Source organism: Lonchura striata, chromosome 1 (genome assembly GCF_046129695.1).
Source record: "Lonchura striata isolate bLonStr1 chromosome 1, bLonStr1.mat, whole genome shotgun sequence".
NCBI lineage: Eukaryota > Metazoa > Chordata > Aves > Passeriformes > Estrildidae > Lonchura > Lonchura striata.
Genome location: NC_134603.1, coordinates 107,454,404 through 107,478,115, shown reverse-complemented (window position 1 = coordinate 107,478,115; position 23,712 = coordinate 107,454,404). Strand labels below are relative to the sequence as shown.

At 39.8% G+C, this 23,712-nt stretch overlaps 1 protein-coding gene and 1 long non-coding RNA gene across 3 annotated transcripts in view; one reads left to right on the top strand and one right to left on the bottom strand.

Moving 5' to 3' along the window:
• CNTNAP2 (contactin associated protein 2) overlaps positions 1–23,712 on the bottom strand; it is a 1,054,227-nt gene that overhangs the window by 18,563 nt on the left and 1,011,952 nt on the right. For both annotated transcript variants that reach the window (XM_031503926.2, XM_077786381.1), the window contains one exon: positions 7,239–7,469. In XM_031503926.2, coding sequence (XP_031359786.2) covers positions 7,239–7,469 — 231 coding nt within the window. The remainder of the gene's footprint in view (positions 1–7,238; positions 7,470–23,712) is intronic.
• On the top strand, positions 20,491–20,952 carry LOC144247069 (uncharacterized). The gene is made up of 2 exons (XR_013340766.1): positions 20,491–20,654; positions 20,762–20,952. It is a non-coding gene; the product is annotated as an uncharacterized LOC144247069 (long non-coding RNA).

Below are 23,712 nucleotides of genomic sequence, written 5' to 3'. Positions count from 1 at the left end.
CTTTGTATGATTGTTTCACATCTTCTGTGGCACATAAGCAATTAATTGTACAAAGTAGTGGTAAGGCAAGACACTTCATAATACTAATATCTGGTACTTGTAAGCTATGGAATTTTATTCATTTAAGAAGGAGAACAGACATTTAGCATCACTTTTTGATTTTATCTGCAGTTGAACTTCAGCAAGTTGGATCTCAGAATTAGTTTCCAATTGATTTGCAGCATATTAGTGCATCCTCATTCATCAAAGGCCCAAACTCATCTTTCAATTCCTGGTACTAACATCTGTTTGACACTAAGTCTCACTATGACTCCAGACAAGAGTCATGCTGGCCTAAGCTATCACTTCCATGAAAATTTTATGAGCAGTGCTTACATTTCACCTGTTAAGGAAGATACACAAATATTTCCTTTTATAATTAATGTAAAAGATGAAGCGCTTTGGTACTCTCAAAGGATCAGTGGAGTTAATGCTGGTCAAAGCCTGGCTGTATATAGCTAATCACTGACAATGGACCCAGAGGGAATATGTGAAAGAAACACTCTTTCCCTCTCTCTCAAAAGAAGAAAATCCACCCTAAAGACCAAGAATATCAAACAAACCTGTACACTTATGACAGCTACAAAAAAGGAGGAAAAAAAGAGGAAGACTCTGACTGGGGATAAGAAATGGGTGAGATTGGAGAATTGAAACCTAAAAACCCCTTTAATAGCTGTAATGACCTGACTGTAATCCAGAATAACCTCTTACACAGGAAGTGTGTTTCTGCCTGAGGTAAGGAAAAAGGAAGCAGTCATATGAAGTGCTCAGGCATCTAAATGCTTCCTTCTCTACTTAATTATCCCTCTAATTTATGCCATCTCTATATTCCTGGTTAAGATTCATACTTGTGTAAAAAATAAAGTCTTTGCAGAGGATGGAAAAGACTCTTTTTAGTATTAGCACCTTCTCTTGACATTAGGTAGCAGCATTAATATTCAAATCACTGCTTATGAAACAGCTACAATACTGGTCTGTCAACGAATGCCAGAAGAATTTACAAGCTTGGCAGTCTGCCAACTGTCTGATACACTAGACAGAGTTTCAGAAATCCCACACAGAAATTATATAGTCTTAAAGTTATGAGAAAGCTATGCATAATTGTGTGAAGGAGCTACATGAGACTGAGGGAGGCATTTTTATTCCAAATCAATGGAGAGATTTGCAGTAATTCAAGCACCATAATTAAACCCTTTAAGGATGAAGCACTGATTGTGCCAGATTTCAGACAGATGCTCTTCCTAGTTAGCTGTTTGATGGGCAGGAGAAAAATAGAAACTGTTGCATTTAAATGTTCACCACTTACTCTCTTGTCTGCAAGAAATACTTGGTGCTTAGAAACTGAGCTAGGAGTTTCTGCTAGACTTAATCCCTTCTGACTGTCTGACAAAAAATGCTGCCTTCTTGTTTGAAAACAACTCAGGTCAAGGCCATGGAGTTCTGAGACAATATTTATATTGGGAACATGGGGGATGAATGCTGGTCACTCTCAATAGGGTAAACAATCACAGAAATGCACCAGACTGGCAGTGGAAGAACCTGTTGACCTACAGGGCAGGTTGCAAGTGCATTTTCAGTCTCTTATGTAAAGAGTATAAATATTAAGCTACCTTACTGGCAGTCAAACAGCCTCCCAATGTTTACGTGCCATGTTAATTAAACAAAAACCCAAACTGACCACTTTGAGTAATCTGTAACCCTGAAGAAAGAATCTGGCATGATTCTCTGACTGCAGTACTGGTTTGCTATGCTTGAAAAAAAGAGAAGTGTCATTTTATTCTAGCAAATGCCTTCATAACTGTTTCTAATTTTGCTAACACTAGGAGATCAAATCTAGATGTGTAAAGCTGCATCATGAACGAAAGTGGTGAAGCTCCTCAGTGCCTCCTGCCTGGACTTGCATGCCCTCGCAGGAAGCCTAGGGAAGTGACCCTGGTCTTCTGCCATCCCCTAAAAGAGAGAATGAGCACTATGTCACATGTCACCACTGACTTTAATGCTCATGCTCTTGGACTCTGATGTGTATAGAACTCTGTGGCCAGGAGAAGAGTGTTTTGTTCATGTATATGTGACCTAAGACCACTTTGAGGGCTGCATTGTCACCCATCAGCAAATAAAACCTTAGATTTTTCCTTCCCACTGTGCCATTTGTAAGAAGCTATTGACAAGGGCAAAAGCTATCTCCTATTTTCCTAGCCACATCCACACCAGACATCTGACCCACCTTCTCCTCAGGTGCTGCTGCTCTGCTCTCTGAGATGTGGTACCAGTGGTCCGGGGATGAGATGTGACTCAACCCACAGCGCCTGAATCGGGAAGGTGACCTTCAGCACTGCCACCAATAACATGAGTGACACTTTCCCTTGGTGCAGAAATTGACTGCTCTCTTTCACATGACAAATAAATTAGCTGGCCAAATAGGTGAGCTTGGATATATGGCCAGTACTCAGTGCTGTCGCTTCCTTCTCCTGCCATCACTTGTCAAAGGAAGAGGGATGAATTAATAACAAAAAGAGGGTGAATCCTGCAAGCAGATGTTTTAATATTGATGACAGTGGTACAAGATTTTGCCAGGCATGCTCGATATAGGTATCAAAGTAATCTGTTGATTCATATAAAGCAAGACATTTCAACTATTACAAAAAAATAAAGAGCATTTTGGATTTAAACACACACAGTCAGAAAAAAGTCATGCCACTTGAAGAACGTGGCAGATGTAGCATTTAATCCTGCTCCATTTAATTTGTAATATGTTGAGGTTAATATAGGTTTAACTAAATCCCATGTTAAATACTTTAGATGCCATTCTGTTCATACTCAGAGTAAATGCATCCTGCAGCTACAGAGTGCTATGACAACTTAGACCTGTTAAAGCAGTTTGCCAACTATTGTGTATACCTTGCCCTTCTGGATCTCCTGCTTTTACTAAATTCAAGATTGGGTGGTTTGGCAAGATGGAGCACATTTTACCCAAAATGGAGAAGTATATCCATGTAACAGGTTTCTTTTATCCTTTTATTATATAAATAAAAACAATTTGGAAGTGAAATTTCATTAGTAATTGGCAGAACCTTAGGTAAAAGCACCTACATACTGAATGACATCACTATGATAGTATGCAACTTCTAATTTTAACTACAAGGCATTTTAGGTGTGGAAATTCTTTTTACTACAAAAAAAAAATAATGTTTGGGCTTTTTTTTCTTTGCTTCTCTACAATGCACAAGGCGACAGCTATTGTCACCTATATCTTAGCTAATTTGAACTGAGAGATATTAAAAACCCCTTGTGATTAGCTTTTTTTTTAACCTATGCAGCAGTAATAGATATTAAAAAGCACATCAATAAAGTTAAAGGCTATAGAAATTAAAACTTTTGTTTTGAATTGCATGCTAGACATGTAATTCAATGGTTTGGACAATACCTAAAGGCAAATATGTTCATTGGCTCTTTTTAGCTTCTTTTCTACACTCCTATTGATGTAACCAAGGAAAATTGGATTGCCTGACATGAACTGAGATAATACTGATGGGAGGAAAACACAGGAAGTGAACTGTATTGATGATCTGCTTGGATGCCATTATTGACCTTTTTCTTTTAAATCACCAGAAAGTCATGTTACAGAAAAAAATGACTTGTTGAATTCCTGTGCTTCATCATCACCAAGAAAGGATCACCATAGCAACAGGAAAAGACTGCATTGTGAGAGTACTCACAAGCAGAACAAGATCATGGTTTAAGATAATGTTCCAGGAGCATGGCAAAATGCCAGCCAGGGGTGGGGAGGGAGGGAAGAGGGACTTCTAGTATAACAAAGGAATTTAAGAAGATCTAATATTGTAAATGTGAAATATATGTGTATTCAAGGCTAACAGACAGTGCAAGACAGTGAGCTGACAAACTGTACACCTCATTATTCAGGGGAGAAAATCAACAGGGCTTCTTATTGATAAATCCCTGAACTAGTTTGTAAAGGTCAACTGCCAAGTGACTGATGCATGTCATTATGATTTTCCCTTAAGCCCCACTGTAAGTGTATCCAAAATGTTTTGCAATAGCAGGAGATGTTCATGCAGTAACTACACAGAAAAGTTTAAAGAAAACATTTCATGTAGGTCACCCATCAGGCAGAACCTGCTTAACATCTAGTAATTATCTGCAAAATCTGATCCAGCACTGTAGCTGAGAGGTGAAAGGATCATTACATTTGTCGTCTGGTGTATCTACTCTATTTAGACACTTATCTTTGATTCCCTTCTACAACATTTTTCAATCCTCAAAGTTCAATTCCACAATATTTGAGAAACAAAGCTAAAAATCTAAGCTTAACTCAAAATATGAGTCAGGATGAGTTCAGAGTATGTCACTGAATGAAATTTAAACCATATGATACTTCCCACAAATTTTTTTCCCAACTTCTTTATTTTCACTATGAAACATCCATCCTCAGCTCTCATGTTTTGTTAAGAACGATTTAAAATTAAATAGGTAACATAACACTAAAAAGTACAGATAAAAACATGTTTGAGATGAGAAACGCTGCACATAGTAATTGCTGCTTTCAAAGCCATGTTATTTGCAACAATTTCTTTGTGGCAAAGTGTGAGTGGCTTTTGCTTTAACATCACTACAAGTGCTTCTGTGAATTTCAAAGCTGCTTTTTCCTTTGACCCTTCAGCCAGTTAAGTAAAGGAGTAAATTCACACTGAGACAACTGAGACTATTCCAGTTCTGGAGCCAATAACTTATACCTCTGATTCTTACATTTTCTCTCTCAACATGATTTGTGTTAGAAAGTCTTAAGTAGGTTTCGGGAAGCATAAAAAAATCCTCACTGGAAACTGCCAATTTATTACTGCAAAGTGGCACTAAACCCAAGCATTTTAATTTAGATGAAGATCATTTTGATGACTGACAGGCTATGACTTTGATGACTCAAGGTTACACAGTCTACAGAATATATTTTTCCTGTGACTGAACTATCTGTGTCAGATCACCACTGATACTTTGACAAAGACTCAGTTGTTCTAACTGATGTTGGTAAATGAGTTGCTGAGATACCTCCTCTTTGTACTATGGAAATGCCATCCACAGTAGAAGCCAGACATTGCTCACCAACACCTGAATATCCTTTTATGCCTGAACCAGTGCTTTGCTGTGAAATTTATTTCTACCATCATAACTCACATGACATTTTTGCTTTCTTTGCTGTACAGCAATCCCTCACTAGAAGTCTTTGAAGCAATAAGATCTTCTGCCTCTACTGCTGTGGATCACCTGAGAGGACAAGACAAGGGGTTCCTTGCTCCCAGTCTTCCAAAAACTAATCATTACTGAAAATGAAGGTGGGTCTCGAGCTTTGTCTGCCCATGACTTGAAACAGTTAAGTCTGGCTATGGCAATGAAATCTGTCTTTTACTGACAGAAGTTAACAGACAGCTTGAGCCAACCCACTAGCATGCTGCATGTTCCCTGACATCCTTCATGCTGTCTCTGTGTCCAAGTACTACAATTTAACCAGAAGAAAAAGTGTAAATTGTAATCTGTTAGTTCAACAGAGTTTACAAGATGAGATTGAGCCAACACAAGGTCAAGCAGAATAGCACGTGCCAAGGACAAACAGGACCTCTTTCTTTGAACTGCAGGAGCTATTAGGAACTTTGCAAATATCCTGAGTAAATCCCACCATTGTCTTTTGCTAGCTTGCACTGAAATTAAGTGGAAAGAAAAGTAATCAACAAAAATTAACAGCCAAAGCCCATTAGATGTACATAATTCACAGCAGCAGCACAACCTCAAGGAGTTTATGGCACACTTTTTAAAGACATGAGCCAGTGAGGAATCTTTCACAAAATGTGTTTGTGTAGAAAGAGGAATACAGACTGTAACCTTCAGGTAGAAGCAGGTCTAATAATTTCACAGAAGAAAGGGAATACTAATTTATGATGAAAAAATTGAGGTAGAAAAGTGAATGCTATGAGAGAGGGAGACACACTGAAATCTTACAATGGCACGGCATGGCTGCAAGGAGGGAATGACAGATTTTAAAGAATAATACTGCTTATATTAATATGTGGGATCCTCAGGTCTACAAGGAGCTCTGTCTCTCCTTAGAAACAACTGCCCTAATTCTGTGCTGAAGAAGAGATGAAAGGAAATGCTGCAAGGAGTCCTTGGCACTGCAAGGAAAAAACAGCTAAAAAACAACAACAAATCAAACCAACAAATCAACCAAACACCCACAAAAAAAACCAAACCTCAAAGGTATGACTTTGACATGTACTTCTGAGAAAGGCACCTGCCTCCTCTCATTTAGAAACTGGCATGTGGATGCATCCCCAAACTCAAAGACTAATCATTATCAAAATCAAGTTTTTCCTCTAGTATTTTAATTTTATACCACTTCAAACAACAAATTTGCCGGGACAGGTTCTAATTTACACTCTACAATTAAAATCAGAAGAGAGGACAAAATGCAAGGGATGCTTCAATATACACCTGGCCCTATAAATCTAAAGGTAACCTGATACTCCAGAAGCAAAAGAGAGAAAGAATCCTCTAAAGTTAGCTACAATGTATATTTTCAGGGCCTGTCAGTCACAAGGCAGGATGAGCTTGCTGGGATCCGCAAATTGTTTTGGCTTCCAGCATTTTCAGCACAAGATGAGCGCCACCATGACTAATGGGATTTTCTACTAAGCACGGCCCACGGAAAGTAGTCATTTCAGAAAACAAAATCAGCACTTTACATAAATGAATTTATGCCTAAAATTAGATTTACTTTTTTTTTTCATATAAAGCTGACTGCAATATACTCACTTATTAGGAATACAGCATAAGAAATGCTACTGTATTTATATGTACTTGAAGCTTTTTGCTGACTACAGAGAAAGTGCTATCACATCAGTTAGGTCAAAACATTTAAATAGCCTAGGAATTGCAGAAAAGGAAAATAAATATTAATATTTTTAAAAAGGAAAAGAAGAAAAAAAAAACAAAAAAAAACTTCCCTTGTAACTATGTTTAAAAGTGGTGGCAAGTCTCTGTCATTCCAGTTTTGCATTTCCTACTGTGATTACAGTCTTACTGCCACTTATCAATCACTTAGCTCTCATTTTTGCTTCCTTTACAGAGAAAGGCAGATGGGTTTCTTCTCTGAACTGCTCCCCTGAGTTAAGGTGACATGAACACCACCTTACCTGAGTCTAAATGCCAGGGGTCGGTGGCGGCCGACATTGGTGGGATGGTGAGTGGAGACGCTCCGCAGTTGGATTCCACCAGTTCTCCTTGGATGTGGACGTGGGAGGAGGCGTTGGTAGGTCTCAGAGCTGCTTTGAGTGGAGCAATCTGGTTGAACTGGACTCTTGAAAGGCAGCCAGTGAACCCTGGGGTGTTGTATTTATATATATCTTGGTCAATCTTCCCAATTTCTACGGAAAATTGGAGAGGGAAAAAAATTAATCTAAACAATTCATTGCTTTGGAAAGCACAATTGATCTGAACACATTGATTCCCAGAGCTCAGTTCCCAAGTACCTCTCTGAAGGAGACTGAGATTGTGTCAGACCCTGACAGGTTTCTTTACATTTCATTACAGATTAAAGCTGGAAACCTTCAGGCCTTAACATGACTCGGTTTCACTGCTATGCTATCATTAAAATGAAAGGCTGGCATGAAGGAGTCAGTGAAGGAGTCATCAAAGAACAAAAGGCCAGGAAAAATTCTGAGAAGAGTTTTGGAAGAGAAGGCAGAAGGTAGAAGGACAGTCTTGGCCAGGGTCTCTCCTCCCAGCTGAAGCCACTGCTGTGACAGATGCCCCTTCTTTAGCCCTGGCCTATTTCCCTCTTGGTTCTCCTGGGGGAGCTGGGACCACTTGTGGTCACTCCTGTCTCTTTCCTGTCTCCTCATGAGGAGACCAAGTATCCCTTCACGAGGAGACCAAAGGTGAAGGGACCTCCTGGGTCCCTTCTCCTAGGAGCCAAGCATTCCTTCGCCAGGGAGCCACGCTTTCTTCACCAGCAGAAGTGTCACACGTGCCACATGTGTCCCTGTGGCCTGATGTGGAGAAGCATCCATCTCCAGTCTCCTTCCTTTACTCCCCTGCAGTGTTGAGAGGGGGCAGGACCTCATCCAGCCCTGCTGAAGGCTGAGGGAGCCGAGACCCTGCTGCAGTCACTTTACTGCTGTGGGCTGACAGATAAGGTATCCATGAGCTGAACAGAGGCCTCTGCCACCACTCTCAAAAGCAGCTGTTGTCTCTCAAAGTTGCCCCCCAGGTAGTTTTTTCCCTTCTTAAACACCAGCTAAGATAACCCCAAAATCATATAAAATGCCTTTACTACCCAGGAAACTGGCATCTGCTCCCAGCTGTTTGAATTCAGCCAGGACCTGTTGGAACAGCCTGAGTCACAACCAAATCTAAACTGTCCCACTCTGTCAGCTGTCTGCATTAGGGGGGTATTAACATTTCAAAGCCTCACTGCAGTGTCTGGTATAATATTTATGTGACATGGGGGAATTTGGCTTCCTTTCTTCTGCGGTAGTGCAGAGTGAACGAAAAGGACACATGGAAGCATCATGTTTGTGCTGTATGAGGGACTATTGCTCCAGAGGCACCTGGAGCACTTCCAGCCACCTTTCCCTGGGTCGTTAGGTTCATTTCTGGCCCTTGAAATCAGTGGAAAAAGTCATACTGAGCTCAGCAAAGAGGCAGAGGGACAGAGGGGACAGAAATGAGGGAGCAGCACCACATTATTCAAAGGCAAGTTTTTCAGATAGGAACAATGATAAGCATTTGAAAATTTGTTGTTTGTAGGGAAAAAATGCCTATAAATTGCAAGATTGTGTCATTAAAAATAAAGGAAGGAAGACAGATGTAGGAAAGAAAAGATTCTGAGAGGTGTGAAGAGGAAGTGGGAAAGGGCTTTATTTTAAGAATTTGGGGTTAAACTGGGAACCAAACTACATCTGGGTTTGTATTTTGCTACAAAATAGAAAAAAAAATCAACTGAAATTTTTAGAAAATGCATTACCAATCTTTTGGAAATGTCTGTATTCAGTTCTAACCAAACCAGGAACAATTATATGAGGTCTGAGCTGTTTAGTATCCTTAAAAACTAGCATGATAGCTATGTCAGTGCTATATTCCTATGCATACTGAGGGTTTGGCATCAGGGATACATACATGAAGTTCCAAGGCTACAAACCGTTTTAGTTTTGGGGTTTAAACTCCAAAATATGTTTAAGTATTTAGTGTGAAAAACCTGGTGGAATAGGGTCAAATCTAGAGCATGACTAAAACAACTTCTTGGTATTCACATGGAACAAAGCTACCTTTTCTGTCTTTGCAATTGTGTGGGAATGATAAACATGCAATGTTTAAGTCCCCCTCATACCTAGCACAAGGGCACATAACAAAGATGGATAATCTGAAAATTACTTGCATTAAATCATTATACAATCCACCATACAGGAATGGATTTTCTAGTCCCTGCACTTTCCCTTCTCTTTCTCACTTGAGAATGTCTTTTCTTTGCTAGTGCTTATCCAGCCTGTATTAATGCCACACATTTCATGAGCTGGCAGTGAGCAGTGACTGTCATCTCTGACAAACTGGACACATCCTCAGGACTCAGATAAGAACTAGCTTAAATGATTACAATAATTATATTAGTCACATCCAGCTCTCCTTCAAAAAAGTAGTTTGACCAAACCATTAGCAACTTCTCTTTCAAAAATTTGATTGCAAGTAAAAAACCTCACCCCATGCACATACATTTTCCATAGTTAGTAAAAAAGATGTACAAAAGCCAGTTCATGCATTTGTATGCTACCTGCAGACCACATCACTCAGGCACAGTTCTTTTCTGACCACAATATTCACTCTCACTTACTTCAATAAAATATTCATGGCATAATCAGTGAAGAGCTGCATTTTTGAATAATCCTTATAATCTAAGAAACAATTACAGGACTCTTCAAACACCGTAACCACTGTTGCTAACAGATTAGTGATTCCACTCATATTTTATCTATTCTGTGGAACTTCATGCAGAAACTAATAGCCTCCCACACACAATACTGACTGACAAGAACAAAGATCTATGAATATGATTCTTTTAATTTAACAACTTCAGTACCACACTTCTCTAACTCCATAAATAAGTGATGGATACTAGATACCGAAAGAATTAAAAAAACCAAGAAAAACCCCCAACATAACAAGGCACCTTGCTAAAGACCCACAATTTTTTGTTTAAAACATTCTACAAGTGATGGCTGTGAAAATCATCTTGTGCAAATTTCCTGCCAGCTTACATCTCATTAGTGGTAGAACAGTATAGATCAGCTTCCATGACTGTGAACATGTTCTTGCTCCTGCATGTCCCTTGGGGCTCAGCACACCAATACCCTCTGATCTTAGGCCATTACACTTTGATTCCCTGTGCATTTGAGCCTAATAAACCCATTCCTGGGGAGAGCAATGATTGAAAATGAAACATGTCTTTGTTCTCATGACTAAAATTCAATTTTCTCCCTGTAACAAAGAGGGGAAAAAAATCAAAAGATGATTACAATGAAATTATTTAAAAAAGGAAATGTATAATGCAACTACTTTGCATTATTCCAATTTTCAGTGCATAAGCTGGTGCAAAGTCATATAAATATTACAGCATACAGTATTACCATTACCCAGCAGAAACATTTATATTATTGCTTTCAGATCGGATGCAGCAATTTCCTGCTGGCAACTTTCCCTCAGGTATTTCTGTAATGAAAAGCTGCAAAAAAGTCACTTATAGACCCTTTTTTAACTTCAACTTGTTTTAACCATTTTCTGCCTTGACCACACAACCTTCTGATGTGAGATGAAGGCCACAATTGCTCAAGACCAGCCAGGTGAACTCATTCCAGCATAGATACATTGTGGTGTACAAATCCTTAACACTAAGCATTCACACAATAACTGTTCAACTGCCCACCCACCTGACAAACATTTAAAAAAATTATAAAATGTGCACATGGGTATGCCAAGAATCTCACAGATGTCATGCCATGTCTTGTGGGTTATCATTCACTGAAGATATCTTTAACATTAATTGCTTGTTATTTGTGTTTTGCTGTTTCTTTAAAAGTAAAAAGATACAGGAATTTAATCCTTTACTCATTTTGATTTCAGGACTTATTTCTCATGGTTATGGCACATAGTGATGAACATAATATGATTTCTCTCTTGGAAATTATGTACCACTACTTAAGAAGCACTTTATTCACTAGGTGAAAAGATGCAAACAACATCTATTTTCAAGCATACTTCACAGAATCACAGAATATTCTGAGTTAGGAGAAACCTACAAGAATCACTGAATCCCATTCTTAAGTAAATGGACCATATGGGGATCAACCCACAACCTTGGCATTTTGTGCACCCAGTTCTAACCAACTAAACTTATCTCATCTGTGACACAAGGCACCATCAATGAGTACCCAACATGCTGAAATTGATTCTTTTATGAAACTAGAAGAAAACAAGCGAAAATAAAATATATTGATGAAAAAATCGTGGCCAGACCAGTGCGTAAGTGACAAATGTACAAGTAGCACACAGAAATAACAGTCAGTGTAATTAGGTTATCTGCTTTTTAAGCCTTTTTCCCCTTACTGCATCACCTGTAGGTGCAGCATTGCAGCTCCTCCCTAGGCACTATTACAAGAGAAACCAATAAACACTTTGATTCAGATAATTACCCAAGTTGACCTAGTCAGCATGCATCTGATGAGCTACTTGCAGAAGGAGATTCATCGCCAAATACACTTTTTATTTACTTTCTCTCCCTTTTCTGCTTCCCATACTTACCCATTAAAAGATTTCTAGAGTAGCTCAAAGGGCCATAGAGCTTCCAATAGCACAAGAAGTTACTGCACTGCTGGAGAGGTCTGGCTCTGCTTAGTTCTGCCATCTATTTGTTATATATTCTTGTAGCAATGCTTAGAAAGACAAGAAAAAACCTACAGCATGATGTAGCAGAAAACAAAGATTATGTATTTTGTCCCACAGCTCTGAGCAGGTTTTGCATAGATGAAGAGCAGCTTTCTATTTATATAAAGTTCCCTGTGTGAGGATGCTAGAATGTTTCACAGATACACAAAGCTGTGCAATCCAGCACAGTGCTCTGCCAAACCAGTATTGCCTTGCCACATGTGGAAAGATGGCCTTGGAGTCTGTTACACATAGACCTTGGAAAGTGACAGAGGAAAGAGAACCAGCCACAAGGGAAGTTTTTATTAAATGCATGTGCTGAGTATCTTTGCTCAATACCTTCTTGCTATGTAGCTGATCTGTGCGGTTTTTTTCCTTGATGGGCTCTCAAATGCATATCAATACAGAAAGTTACAATAAATTCTGAACCTTGAACAGTGTTCCTTTCATATAGGGATCAAGACATCTATTTATAGTAAATTATGTTCCATTAGGAAGGAAATATAAAAGAACTTGATGTACAGTTTGTGAGTATGTACTACAATGTATGAAATAAATATCCTCTTATGAATTCCCTTGGACTTTTCCAAAGTAGAAAAAAGGCATAACCAAGGGTACCTATTCTAGTTCAGCAATGTTGTCAGTAAATGTAACAGCCATCTAGCTCTTCGTTCTTTGTTGGGTGTGGGAAAGCTCTGCCCAAAGTAGCACATGAGGGGGGTAGGAAGAAATAAAGCTCTGTATACTGGTATGATTTTGGTCTTGACAGAAGATACCTTTTAAACAAAGTCTCAGAAGCACAACCAAAGCCCTTTTCAATTCAATTTGCTAAAAAGACTATTTCTTACACAATTTACACAAGACATCATTTAAATTTTGAAAATTACTCATTTATATGTGCCCATTTACGCTCAGAAATACAAGAGCTTAATGATTCTGGAAAGCAAGGACACACATCAGCAGTGGGAAAAGTTCAGCTTTGCCATATGGAGGTATTTCTGGCTGAACTACCAGGCTGCTTTGCTATTTCACTTAAGAACAAGCATCCACTCATGGGTAGACAGAAGGTAATCCATTATCAATCTCCACAGCCCTTCCACTACTTGTACTAAATTGAACTTAAACTGTATAATATTTTAATAGACAGAACAGGTGAATTCACCAATTCAATTTAATGAACCACTAATTGCTTTTGGGTCAACCTTAGCAATAGATTTTCTCCTAGAAAATCTACATGCCCCCTTGTCCCCTGTACGCAGAAAGATACCTTGTTATGTCACCTGCTGCTCAAAGAGCAGCTCAATTAGCATCTCAAGCATCTCTCTGTTATGGCATCAGGCTCCACATAATAGAAAGCAGTTTAAACACTGCTGAAAGGAAACTATTGATTTCAAGAATTCACAGTCCACAGAGATTACTAAAGTAGTATCACTTACTTGAAGCCCAGATGAGCCGTTCAGTGCAACATCGAACTGTAGCACATGTTAAAACTTCAGAACCGGCATGGTGCAGAAAGTTCAAGAGAATATATTAATTAGTTTGGATCCTAGACATCAGGAGAACCTATCTGGGGTAGCATATACGTGCTAGACCAAAGCCACAGGGCTAAAACATTGATGTCAGGAGCAGTCTCTACGCATCCAAAGGAGAGATAACACCAGGGAAAGGGAAAATGACATTCTGACACACTGTCTGGGTTTTCTGGTGAATATTCTCCAATGTGAAGAGGGATCATCCATTTGCTATCTGGCTGTTTATATCTCCTCTGTCCTAAAAGCAGCAATTTTTACATTAAAGAAACACCCCAAAACATGCTAATACCACTTGACTGTTCAGTTAACATGTGATTTTAGAGATGCCATATACTGCCTGTACAAAGCAAAGAAGCTAAACTCTCAGAACTACCTTTAATGAGCTGTACTTAATGTAAAATCTCAAGATATATGGGAACTGAACTGAGCTACTGTAAAGGCTCTTCATGGCCCTCAAATGTCCCTAGCTTTTAATTTCAGTCTCTGAAGTAAATTTCAGTATGTGGTACAAACTAACCATAAAACAATAGGGACTCTATTTCATCCATTACTCAAAACAGAGCTAGTGCATGCTGCTTTCTGGACATTCTTACTAGAGGAACAGGATGCTCATTTATGGAGAACATACTCAAAGGATGCTGGGGGCACAAAAGAGTGAGCAGCCCCTGAAAATGGGCATCTGAGCTTCACCAGACCCAAGTGCAAATAGCTACCAAGTGCTCCTTATGCAAAAATTAAAAACCTGAGGAGCAGAAGGACTTTTTTTAGTCCACAGGTTTGCAAGGGCCAGGTGATATCCAGGTGCCTCTGCACCTGTCCTCTTACCATCAAGTTAATACAGTAAAGCTGCAGTAAAGGTGGCCTCCAGCTCCCAGTGTGTTGGGAAAGCCATCCTGTCATTCCCTCTTCTGGCACGTGTAATCTGTCTCCTTCACCCTGCAACTATGGTCAGACCCCAAAGTCAGATGCCTCCAGATATGCCTACAACTTATTGCTTTCCAGAGCCTTAAGGTGCTGCTCACACTATGGCCCTATCCTGTGACATGATCCCTCTGTAGCTATTTTAACTTTTTCTTTGTAAATTTATGTCACTTGTAACTCTTCTGATTTCCTTTCATGTTATAGCTTGCATGGAATGATTTTGTTTAGATGGTTTTTATCTAGACTGGCAACCTCACCGACCATGTGCTGACACACAGAGAAGATGCTATTTACGGTCTGTGAAGTGCTGTGCCAGAAATCGAGGGATTTGACATTAACCCAGCAGTGCCAACCAACAGTGTTGCGGAGCATACGCATGGTGCCTTCATATGCTGTCTGACACTCAAGAAATGGCCTTTCCACCTACGGTGCAAGCAAGAGGAAAATTATTTCTGAAGACTGTAACAGCTCAGTGCATGTTTTAGTTGCACCAGTGGCTTTATTAGAATTGCCCAAACAAAGGCCATTCCTTTATGAAACATTTCTGACACTTTCTGCACAAGCTAAGAATCATTGAACTGCGTGAAAAATACACAGGATTAGAGAATCTGAGTTGGCCTGGAAGCTGTCTGCAGCCCTGGAATACTTCCAATACCCAGTCCCTGGCAGAGGAGTTATGGCTTTCAGATCACACTGTAATAGAGACAGTAAATCACTGACATGAAATACACTCCTATCAGAGTCCCATTATTGCAGGAATAATAAAGACTAGTGCTGGACTGCAGCTCCTCTGTCAAAAAAGGCACTGTGAAGAATGCTATAAAATGGAGATGTTATTTGACAGCAGCCTGTTTTCACATTGCCACAAATGCAAAGGGTTTGAGTACAAACTGGATCTTTTTTCCCTGCTCTTTTGTACTGATGATATAATTATTGAATGTTTCAAGACTTTATACTGGATGTATGAATTCCTGAAATCTTCCATTTTAAAATACCATGTGTTAGCCAGCAATAGTTATCACTAAGAAATACACACTGCTTTTTTAAAAAAAGGGAATTAACTGATGCTGCAAGGTTCTTCATAATTGCATAATAAATGCCACAAAGGCAAGGTCAGGAGTAAAACTGAACATCCTTTTTCCAAGGAAATAAGTAATTTTTCCATATTTTGCTGTATGACCTTTCCATACTTGTTGTATGACCTTGATTTAGCCATTTCAGATATTCATGCCAAACTCTGTCTCTCCCTCTTAGTAAAACACAGAAATTCTCCTGACTCTGTAGTTGAGCCTTTTCTCAAGGTGTTTTGAGACCTAAGCAAAAAAGGTATAGGCATTGATTTTAAATATGAAAATAAAATTATGTAGTTTTCTTTTAAACTCAGCTCAAACTTCCTCAAACTGCTCATGACTTTGGAAAGGTGACTACTGGAGACACAAGGCTATATGGTACATTTACATAGATAGAAAAGAAAGTTCTCCCAAGGGTAATAAAGCAATGCAAAAATCAGAGCAAAAGAGAAGAAATACTAAATTTCTAGAGATCCTTTGTTGCCAATGGACTATAACCAGCATGCAGATATGTGATGAAAGTCTTGAATTTGGCAGAAGCTTTCAAATATTCCCACTCAAGAGTGGCAGCTGTGAATTGTTCACCTGGGGCCAGAATCTCAGTGGAAGAAAACAATCAACTCCATGCCAACGGGACCAAAATTCTCACTGGTTTTGTGTAAGGAGTTACCTCTCTGTACATTGCCCTTTACAATTAATGGTGAGAGCTAATACAGTAATTTAATAAATTCGTGTAGCATTCTATTCTTTTCTAGAGCACTAATCATTCTCCTTGGGCACCAGAGGCAAAAAGCTCAGGCTCTTGTTTAAAGGAGGAATTCCAAATGTAGGGAGAGTTAAGAAGAAAGGCCATTCACCCAGATGATGACCTGAGCTGACAGAACAGAACAGAATATTGTTCACTCAGGCTGTACCACATACCTTGGCTAAAAACCCTCCTGAGAGCTGATGGAAATCTTTTGATCAAGAAGCAAAGTGCTCAGCACACATGGCTGTAACCCACCAAGAAGCAGAAATCAGCAGTTCTCAAGGCAAAACTGTGTAAGAAGTATGACAGTTTGCTTCTAGAACAATTTTCTTTTTCTATCCCATCCTCTATCCTTTTGATATGAAACAAGAGCAGTGAGATTGTGAGTTGAGGGCAGCAGAAGAGCCACCACCAGGCGTTTCATCCACAACAAAGAATTAAAATGTTTCATCTGCATTTTTTTCTGTAGGCAGGCTCTAGGTAGAGTGAGAGGAAGTGGATGATGGGCTGGGAGAAAAAAATTATACGGACAAAATTTCTTCAAAAAATACAAACAACAAATTTAAATGACTGACAAAATAACTAAATAACTTGGTCATTATAGATAGCACTATGGAAAAAAGTGTTGTTATTACAGACAGAACATCCTCAGAATTAGCTGCTACACTGTATTTCAGCAGGATTTATAAACCCATTCTAATTTATGCTCATGATAAATAACCTTGACAGCATCCTTCATAACCCTTAGAGAAGGATATAAACCACATACATTTTGCATTACTATGCAAAAGAAATATGCAGTTTTATTCATATAATTTGTCTAAATGTGCTTGTACATCTTAGGGAAGCTGGCTGCAATATAACACAGAAAATTCTTTTCAGGCCAGAAAGTAAATAAATAATCAAAGAAGTCTTTTGAAGCCTGTAGTCAAATGTTATGTGTCTTGGCCAAAGTCCAGTGCATTTAGTTATACTGTGCTTTTGTTACAACTCTATTTAAATTAGGTAATTTCAGTCTTCCATTACTTTGAATTTTAATGGGTATTCTCCTATGACTGCCTGCAAATGACCTCATAATATACTTTTCACTCTATATCACCCACCTCAAATATCTTAGTAAAACTGCAGTGTCATCAGAGTGGGTAGGCTGAAATTCCCTCTCTGGCCTCACTCCTGCCTTGTTTATCTTAGCCTCACTTGGAGACAGTAAAAATGCTAGAATAAGAAAATTTGAAGATCTAGTATGCAACTAAAACTAGAAAATATTTTTTCAGTAGGATGTTATTTTTATTTGTATATCATTCATGACTCATATTAACCCTATAAATTGTTGAGTTTTTTTTTTTTAATAATTAGAAAGGTAAACTATCTATAATCTGTTAAGAAACCACTTTTAGGGATCTTAGTATCACAGAGATAAAACTTCTTCAACAGTTTCACATATTTTGTCTTATTTAATTTTGAAGAAATCCATTGCTATTTCATGTATGATGTTGAATTTCAATCCAATGTAATATATAAATAGAAGTTTTTTCTTGAACTGACATTTTTCAGAAGATAAACACACCGCCACATTATGAATAAGTAAAGATGCTTTGAAGTAGTGGCAGTCTTAATTCAGTTACCTAAAGCCTGAATGTAGCAAGCAAATGAAAAGCAGAATGACAGCAAAAGTAAGAATAGTTACTAGGTAATTTTTTCTTCCAACATTGTCCTTCTGTCTGCTTTACTGCTTTATTTGCTATTTAATTTTTCTCAAATCAAAACATCCACGTTTTTGTATAGATAGCATCAACCTAGCTGTAGTACTGAAGGCCATTTTAACAATTCAGAAGATACTGTAGGAAAAAAATAACATAGGACAGTGCAGGGAAAAAAAAAAATCAATTTAGTTTCTTAGAAGCAATTTCTTTTATGGTTGGGGTTTTATCCAGTATTGTATGCTTCACAATTTGAAGCTGAACAATTTATATTTGAACAATCTCTATTGTGTGCTTCTTTTCTTTGTTCCAAGTATAAAATTCACTTTTGTATTTCTCCTGCTAGAACATGCTTATGTGTAGTAATTTCACTTCTGCAAAGCATTACTATTTGATGCACAAATTATCATAAAAAAGTAACAGCCACATTAGTCAGATCAATGACTTACCTAGTTCATTGTTCTTCCTCAGAAATGAAAAGTGACTGACATTAGCTGATTCACAAGTACTATTAACAGCATGGGGCATGTAAAACGATCCTCTCCCAGAGCACCTTTTCAGCTTTAAACCTTTCTCAGATGAAGGTTACATCTCACCTTTTGCATTTAGCTACCAGAACTGCCTCCTATGAACCTGCCCAATCTTTTCAGAAACCATTAACACTGCTGACCTTCTCAGCTTCCCACACCAGTGAGTGCCAGTGCTGAGCTGCTCACTCTGGGGCAAATAACCTCCTGCAGGTCATTTTGAGGCTGCAGCCTGGCAAAGGTAACTGAGGATCTCAGTTTCTTGGGGTTGAGAAAACCACTGCACACCTCCACCACTATAGGACTGTCCTGTATCAAAATTTGGCTGGATCAACGACATCAATTAAAAAGAGAACTCTCAATCTTTGGTTTAGAAGAAACCTTAATGAACTTCAGTTAAGTGTGTGAAAGCTCAGCATAAGACCCTCTGCACCTTTAGGCAGTGGAAATTATGATTTCATAAAGAATGAAATGTAAAAGCATTATACTATGATCCGGAAATCAAAAATGCTTCCTTATTCAATAAATACACTGGAGATGATAGAAATAGGTGCAGTTTGATGCCAGCCAACAAATTTCACTCCATAAGAAACAGTAAGGAACATGTATAGTTAAACTGGACCTTTACTGCTTTTCAAATCACATCCAGAATATTACACGGCAGACATGTTCCACGTACATAGCTTTTTCAATTTCTATGATCTGCTCATCCAGAGTCTTATTCAGCAGGTAATGATAACAGGCATTTTGACAAAAAGACAAGAGTTGGGTGTGTGGAGTGATGACGGATGAACCCAAGGAGACAACATGCAAGGACTAACTCGGTGGTTATCTTTGCATCTCATCAGATGGTGTAAACTGAACACTTCTAGCTGGGCTAAATGAAACTGTGCTCTATCAATATGCTTTATCATTATTCTTACATTGCATCCAGGCACGGAATAATGTGCTGGAGTAGTAGTATCTGAGGACACAATGCTATTTGCAGTATAATGGCTTTGTTAACAGCTATAGCATGTGCTCCCATCCAAATAACTGAAGCAGAGCTCTGGGTGTTTCATATCCCAAATATAATTGATTTCTTTAGAGGGATAAGTAAATCTTTGATCAAGCTGGAAAAAAAATATAACAAATATTGTAATTCTAGGATCTTGTTATGCTTGCTCTAGCAGACAAATGCATTAAAAGAAGACATTAAGTTCAAGATGTTATACTGATAAAATACTGTTATTTGCCTAATTTTCTTCAATGTTGTACAATGATGAAACACTTCGTGTCGCATCGGCTGGCTCAGACAGCAGACATGTCTAGCACAGGACTGCTTATTAACTTGCTTCTTTGACAACCAGATCGTATAAAAACCAAGAAAAAACTTACAGGTGGATCGCAGCACCAGCGCCAGAAGACGATCTAAATCAGATCGCAGTTCTTCGTCCCTTCGAGCTGCCCCTCTCTCCTCCCCCAGCCCCCGATTGAGCGGAACCCCAGGCAGACACGAAGCGTGTAGGACAAGGTGGGGAATCCCCAAAGCCCAGAGGGGCACCTCGGCCACGCCTCGCAGCTTTGTTCCGGCGCCAGGGGCGCGCTCACCTGGTCCGCAGGCGGCTCCCGGCACACGCTGCCGCGGGACCGCGCTCCTCCCGGCGCCAGCTCCCGGCACGAGTGCCGAGCCCCCGCCCCGCAGGAGGAGCTCCCGGCCCCTCCGCCGGCTCCCCGCGCTGCCCGCGGTGCCCGCCGCGCTGCCCGCCGCGCTGCCCGCCGCGCTCCCCGCGCTGCCCGCCGCGCTGCCCGCCGCGCTGCCCGCCGCGCTCCCCGCGCTGCCCGCCGCGCTGCCCGCGCTGCCCGCGCTGCCCGCCGCGCTGCCCGCCGCGCTCCCCGCGCTGCCCGCGCTGCCCGCGGTGCCGGCGGAGCTGCGGCGGCTCCGGCCCCGCGCGGCTGCGGGGCGAGCGGCGGAAAACGCGGAGCGGAGCCCAGCGCAGCCTCCCCACGAGCGCTGCGGGCACGAATACACGGACTGGATCCAGAGGGGGAGCGGGCGGGGGCGCGGGGGGTCCCGGGCCTCCGAGCGCACGTGTCGCTACAAGATGCTGCTCGCCATCAAGAGCCGGCGATGTTAAACACGGAAAATGTAGCTGAAGGTAATTTTTTTGATAAGGTTTGAACGGTACATTTAATTTTTTTTTTCTTTTAATTTTTTCACATAGAAGAGTGAGATGACTTCTTTTGCACTCATTTCAAATGGCAGAAGGAAGACTAAGGATTCTGCGTACAGGACACTGGAAGAGGAAGGGGTTAAAATCCATCTATTGACACAGAGATTATGAGACCACCTATTATTCATCTATCCCTATTATCCATCTAATACAGAGATTGTGACACCACCTATTACCCAGCTATTAACGCAGACATTATGAAACCACTTCTTCCTTCTCTCCACTTGGTCTCACAAGTGCCTCCTTGCTCTCTTCTCTCCCAGCTGCACCACCACCTTCCTATCTCCATCCCTGCTCCATCACTTATGCTACCAAAAGGAAGAGAGGGACCCATGTGCTGAGGGAGGGGAGAAAGGCAGAAGAAGCCGATACAATTTTGGGATGGGCATAAACTCTTAAAAGTCAACAGCAATGTGGACTACAGCTCACTTGGAATGGCTGGGCTTGGCCATTGCTGTCTGCTACTCTTGCCGCTGCTATGAGCCTCAGTGTGGAAGCAGATGCTGCATGGCTTGAGGGGAAGGAGGTTGCCAGTACTGACTCAGGCCAAAAGAATCATTGCAGCCAACAAAATGCACTGGCCAGAGGGCAAATGGGGTCAGCTGAGCTTTTTCCCCAGTGAGGAGCCAGAAGTGACTAAACAAAAACAAAACAAAAACCCAAAACAAACAACACAAGCAAACAAACCCCAAAAAAACCCAAATCCAAAAAAACCAAAAAAAACCCAAAAAAACAAAACACCCCAAAACCAAAACCAAAAACAAACCCACACCCATAGAACTTTACCAGAAATAGGCTAAGGGGAATAAATGATCTTGGAGGATCCAGGATGGAGGAAATGTAGGACCAGAGTCTCAAATTACAAGTCATGCAAGTTGTCACTCCAGAAGTAAAACAAGAGATAACAGAACCTTCAGCAGGACCTCATCTAAGGCCTTTATTCAAGTAGCATGGCATCACAGTTAGTCACATCAATTTAACTCATAACTTCAATTTCAGTGTCTTGTCCCTGTCTTGGACATTTCTATATTGTCCCAGACAGCAAAACTTTCACAAAACCACAGCTGAATCCTTAATTACTTAGAGAAACAGCCAGAGTCTCTGAAATTGTTTAGACAGATAGCTTATATTTTTTAGACATATTGCAGAAGAAAACAGTAGTTCCTCCTCTCCATATGTCCAGAGATAGAATATTGCTTACATACTCTTGGTGTGTTTTTAGGTTCTATCTTTTCCTGTGGGCTAAAACTGAAACATTAATTTAAAGCACAGTTTCAAGTATGAATTTAATTAATAAATGTTTTGTAAAAGGAATCTCCTAAATATGATCTGTTCCCCTCCCCTCTTACTTGTGCTGTGTCAGTAAGGATGTGTCTTGAGCAATGTTTGCCATAGTATTTCATTAACACCAGCACATGCACCAGCAGGTACTTTCATCATTAAATAACCATAACATGTCCATATATTTAAAATTCTGTGATGCTCAGCTCTGGAGTAGCAACTCTGAGCAGCTTGACAGAGGGGCTTTGTTTTTTTTATTTGGATTTATTAAACAATAATGTAGGAAAAATGGGAGGATTTATTGAACAGAACTGGCATTGACTGTACATACAATCTATGTATTTCTTTGGAGAGTGCAATCTGAGACCTGTAAACCAGCTGTCAGTGCCATTTTACTGAATTCCATTATTACGATTGTTCTGAGCCAGGTTTGATGTAATAAAACTGGATCCTGTTCTGCACAGGCACACAATGTCCTGTTCTGTTTTAGTATTTCTCACAGAAAACTCTGAGAGCTCCCTCAGTCCCCCACAAGTAATGCCTGAATCTGCTAATTTTTGTGAAGGAAAAAAAACCCCAGTAAATGAGGAATCTCCAACTGGTAAATGGTAATTTGTAATAATTCTAGCAGAGACAATATGCAATTTGTGTGAGCAGTAGTACAACCTTAGGTAGTGAAGGCACTCATAACTCAACAGAGAGCTGAAAGGTCTCTCAGCATGGCAGTCTGCAATTTAGAGATGTTCAGACTACATTTAAATGAGCTGGTCCAAGTACTAGAAGCAGTTTAGCAGCAGAGGAGCAGAATTCAGTGCAGGATATTTATTCCCCCTTTAGTCAAGGAAGACCCTGTCAGAATAAATTTTTAATTGTCTGTATTCATAAGCTCGGAATCTGAGATATAAACAAAGGGAATGGAAAATTCTCACTTATAATTACATTCTTGAGACACAATTTGCTTGACAGGAATGTTAATTACAGAATGATGAGGACAGCTTGGTAGGGAAGAAATGCATCGCTGGTGTATTTCTGTTGGTGAATAACTTAAACCAGCATGATCTTAAATGTAGATGTCCCAACATGTTTGCTAATGAAGTTAATGAAAAGGGGGTGATAGGCATGTCTGGTGTGTGTGAAAAAAAATGCCCTCATTCTCATTTTCTAGAAACTTCAATTTAGGATGCTTGTGCTGGGATTTTGTGCAGCCAGTAGTAGAGCATATTAGATTATTGAATTTTTTTTTTTCCCAAAAATTTTTACTGACTATGACATAAGGTAATTAGTTTGGACTTCATTATGATGAGAAAAGAGGATTTAATCACTGGTCTGGAAGATGGTGGTTGCCTAGGGACCAACAATCATAACCTGATTATGTTCAATATGTGATGTATGTGCTTTAAAAAGGCTATCTGGTCAAAGCTAAGGGAAATAATGAACAGCAGGGAGAGGGAGGAGAGAGACAGGAAGAACTCTGTGGATGGAAGTGGATATTAAAGAGTAGGTTATATCTCAGAGAACAAGGCTCCATACTTCATGCTTATATCATATGAAGATGTGACAATTCCTTTTAATCAGAAAAAAAAAAAGCCAAGTAAAATCAAAACCACACATCAAGGATCATTACTGGGACCAGTATTGAAGATGCTATTTAGCATCTTCATTAATGACATAAATGAATGCATCCAGTGTCTCTTCAGCAGAT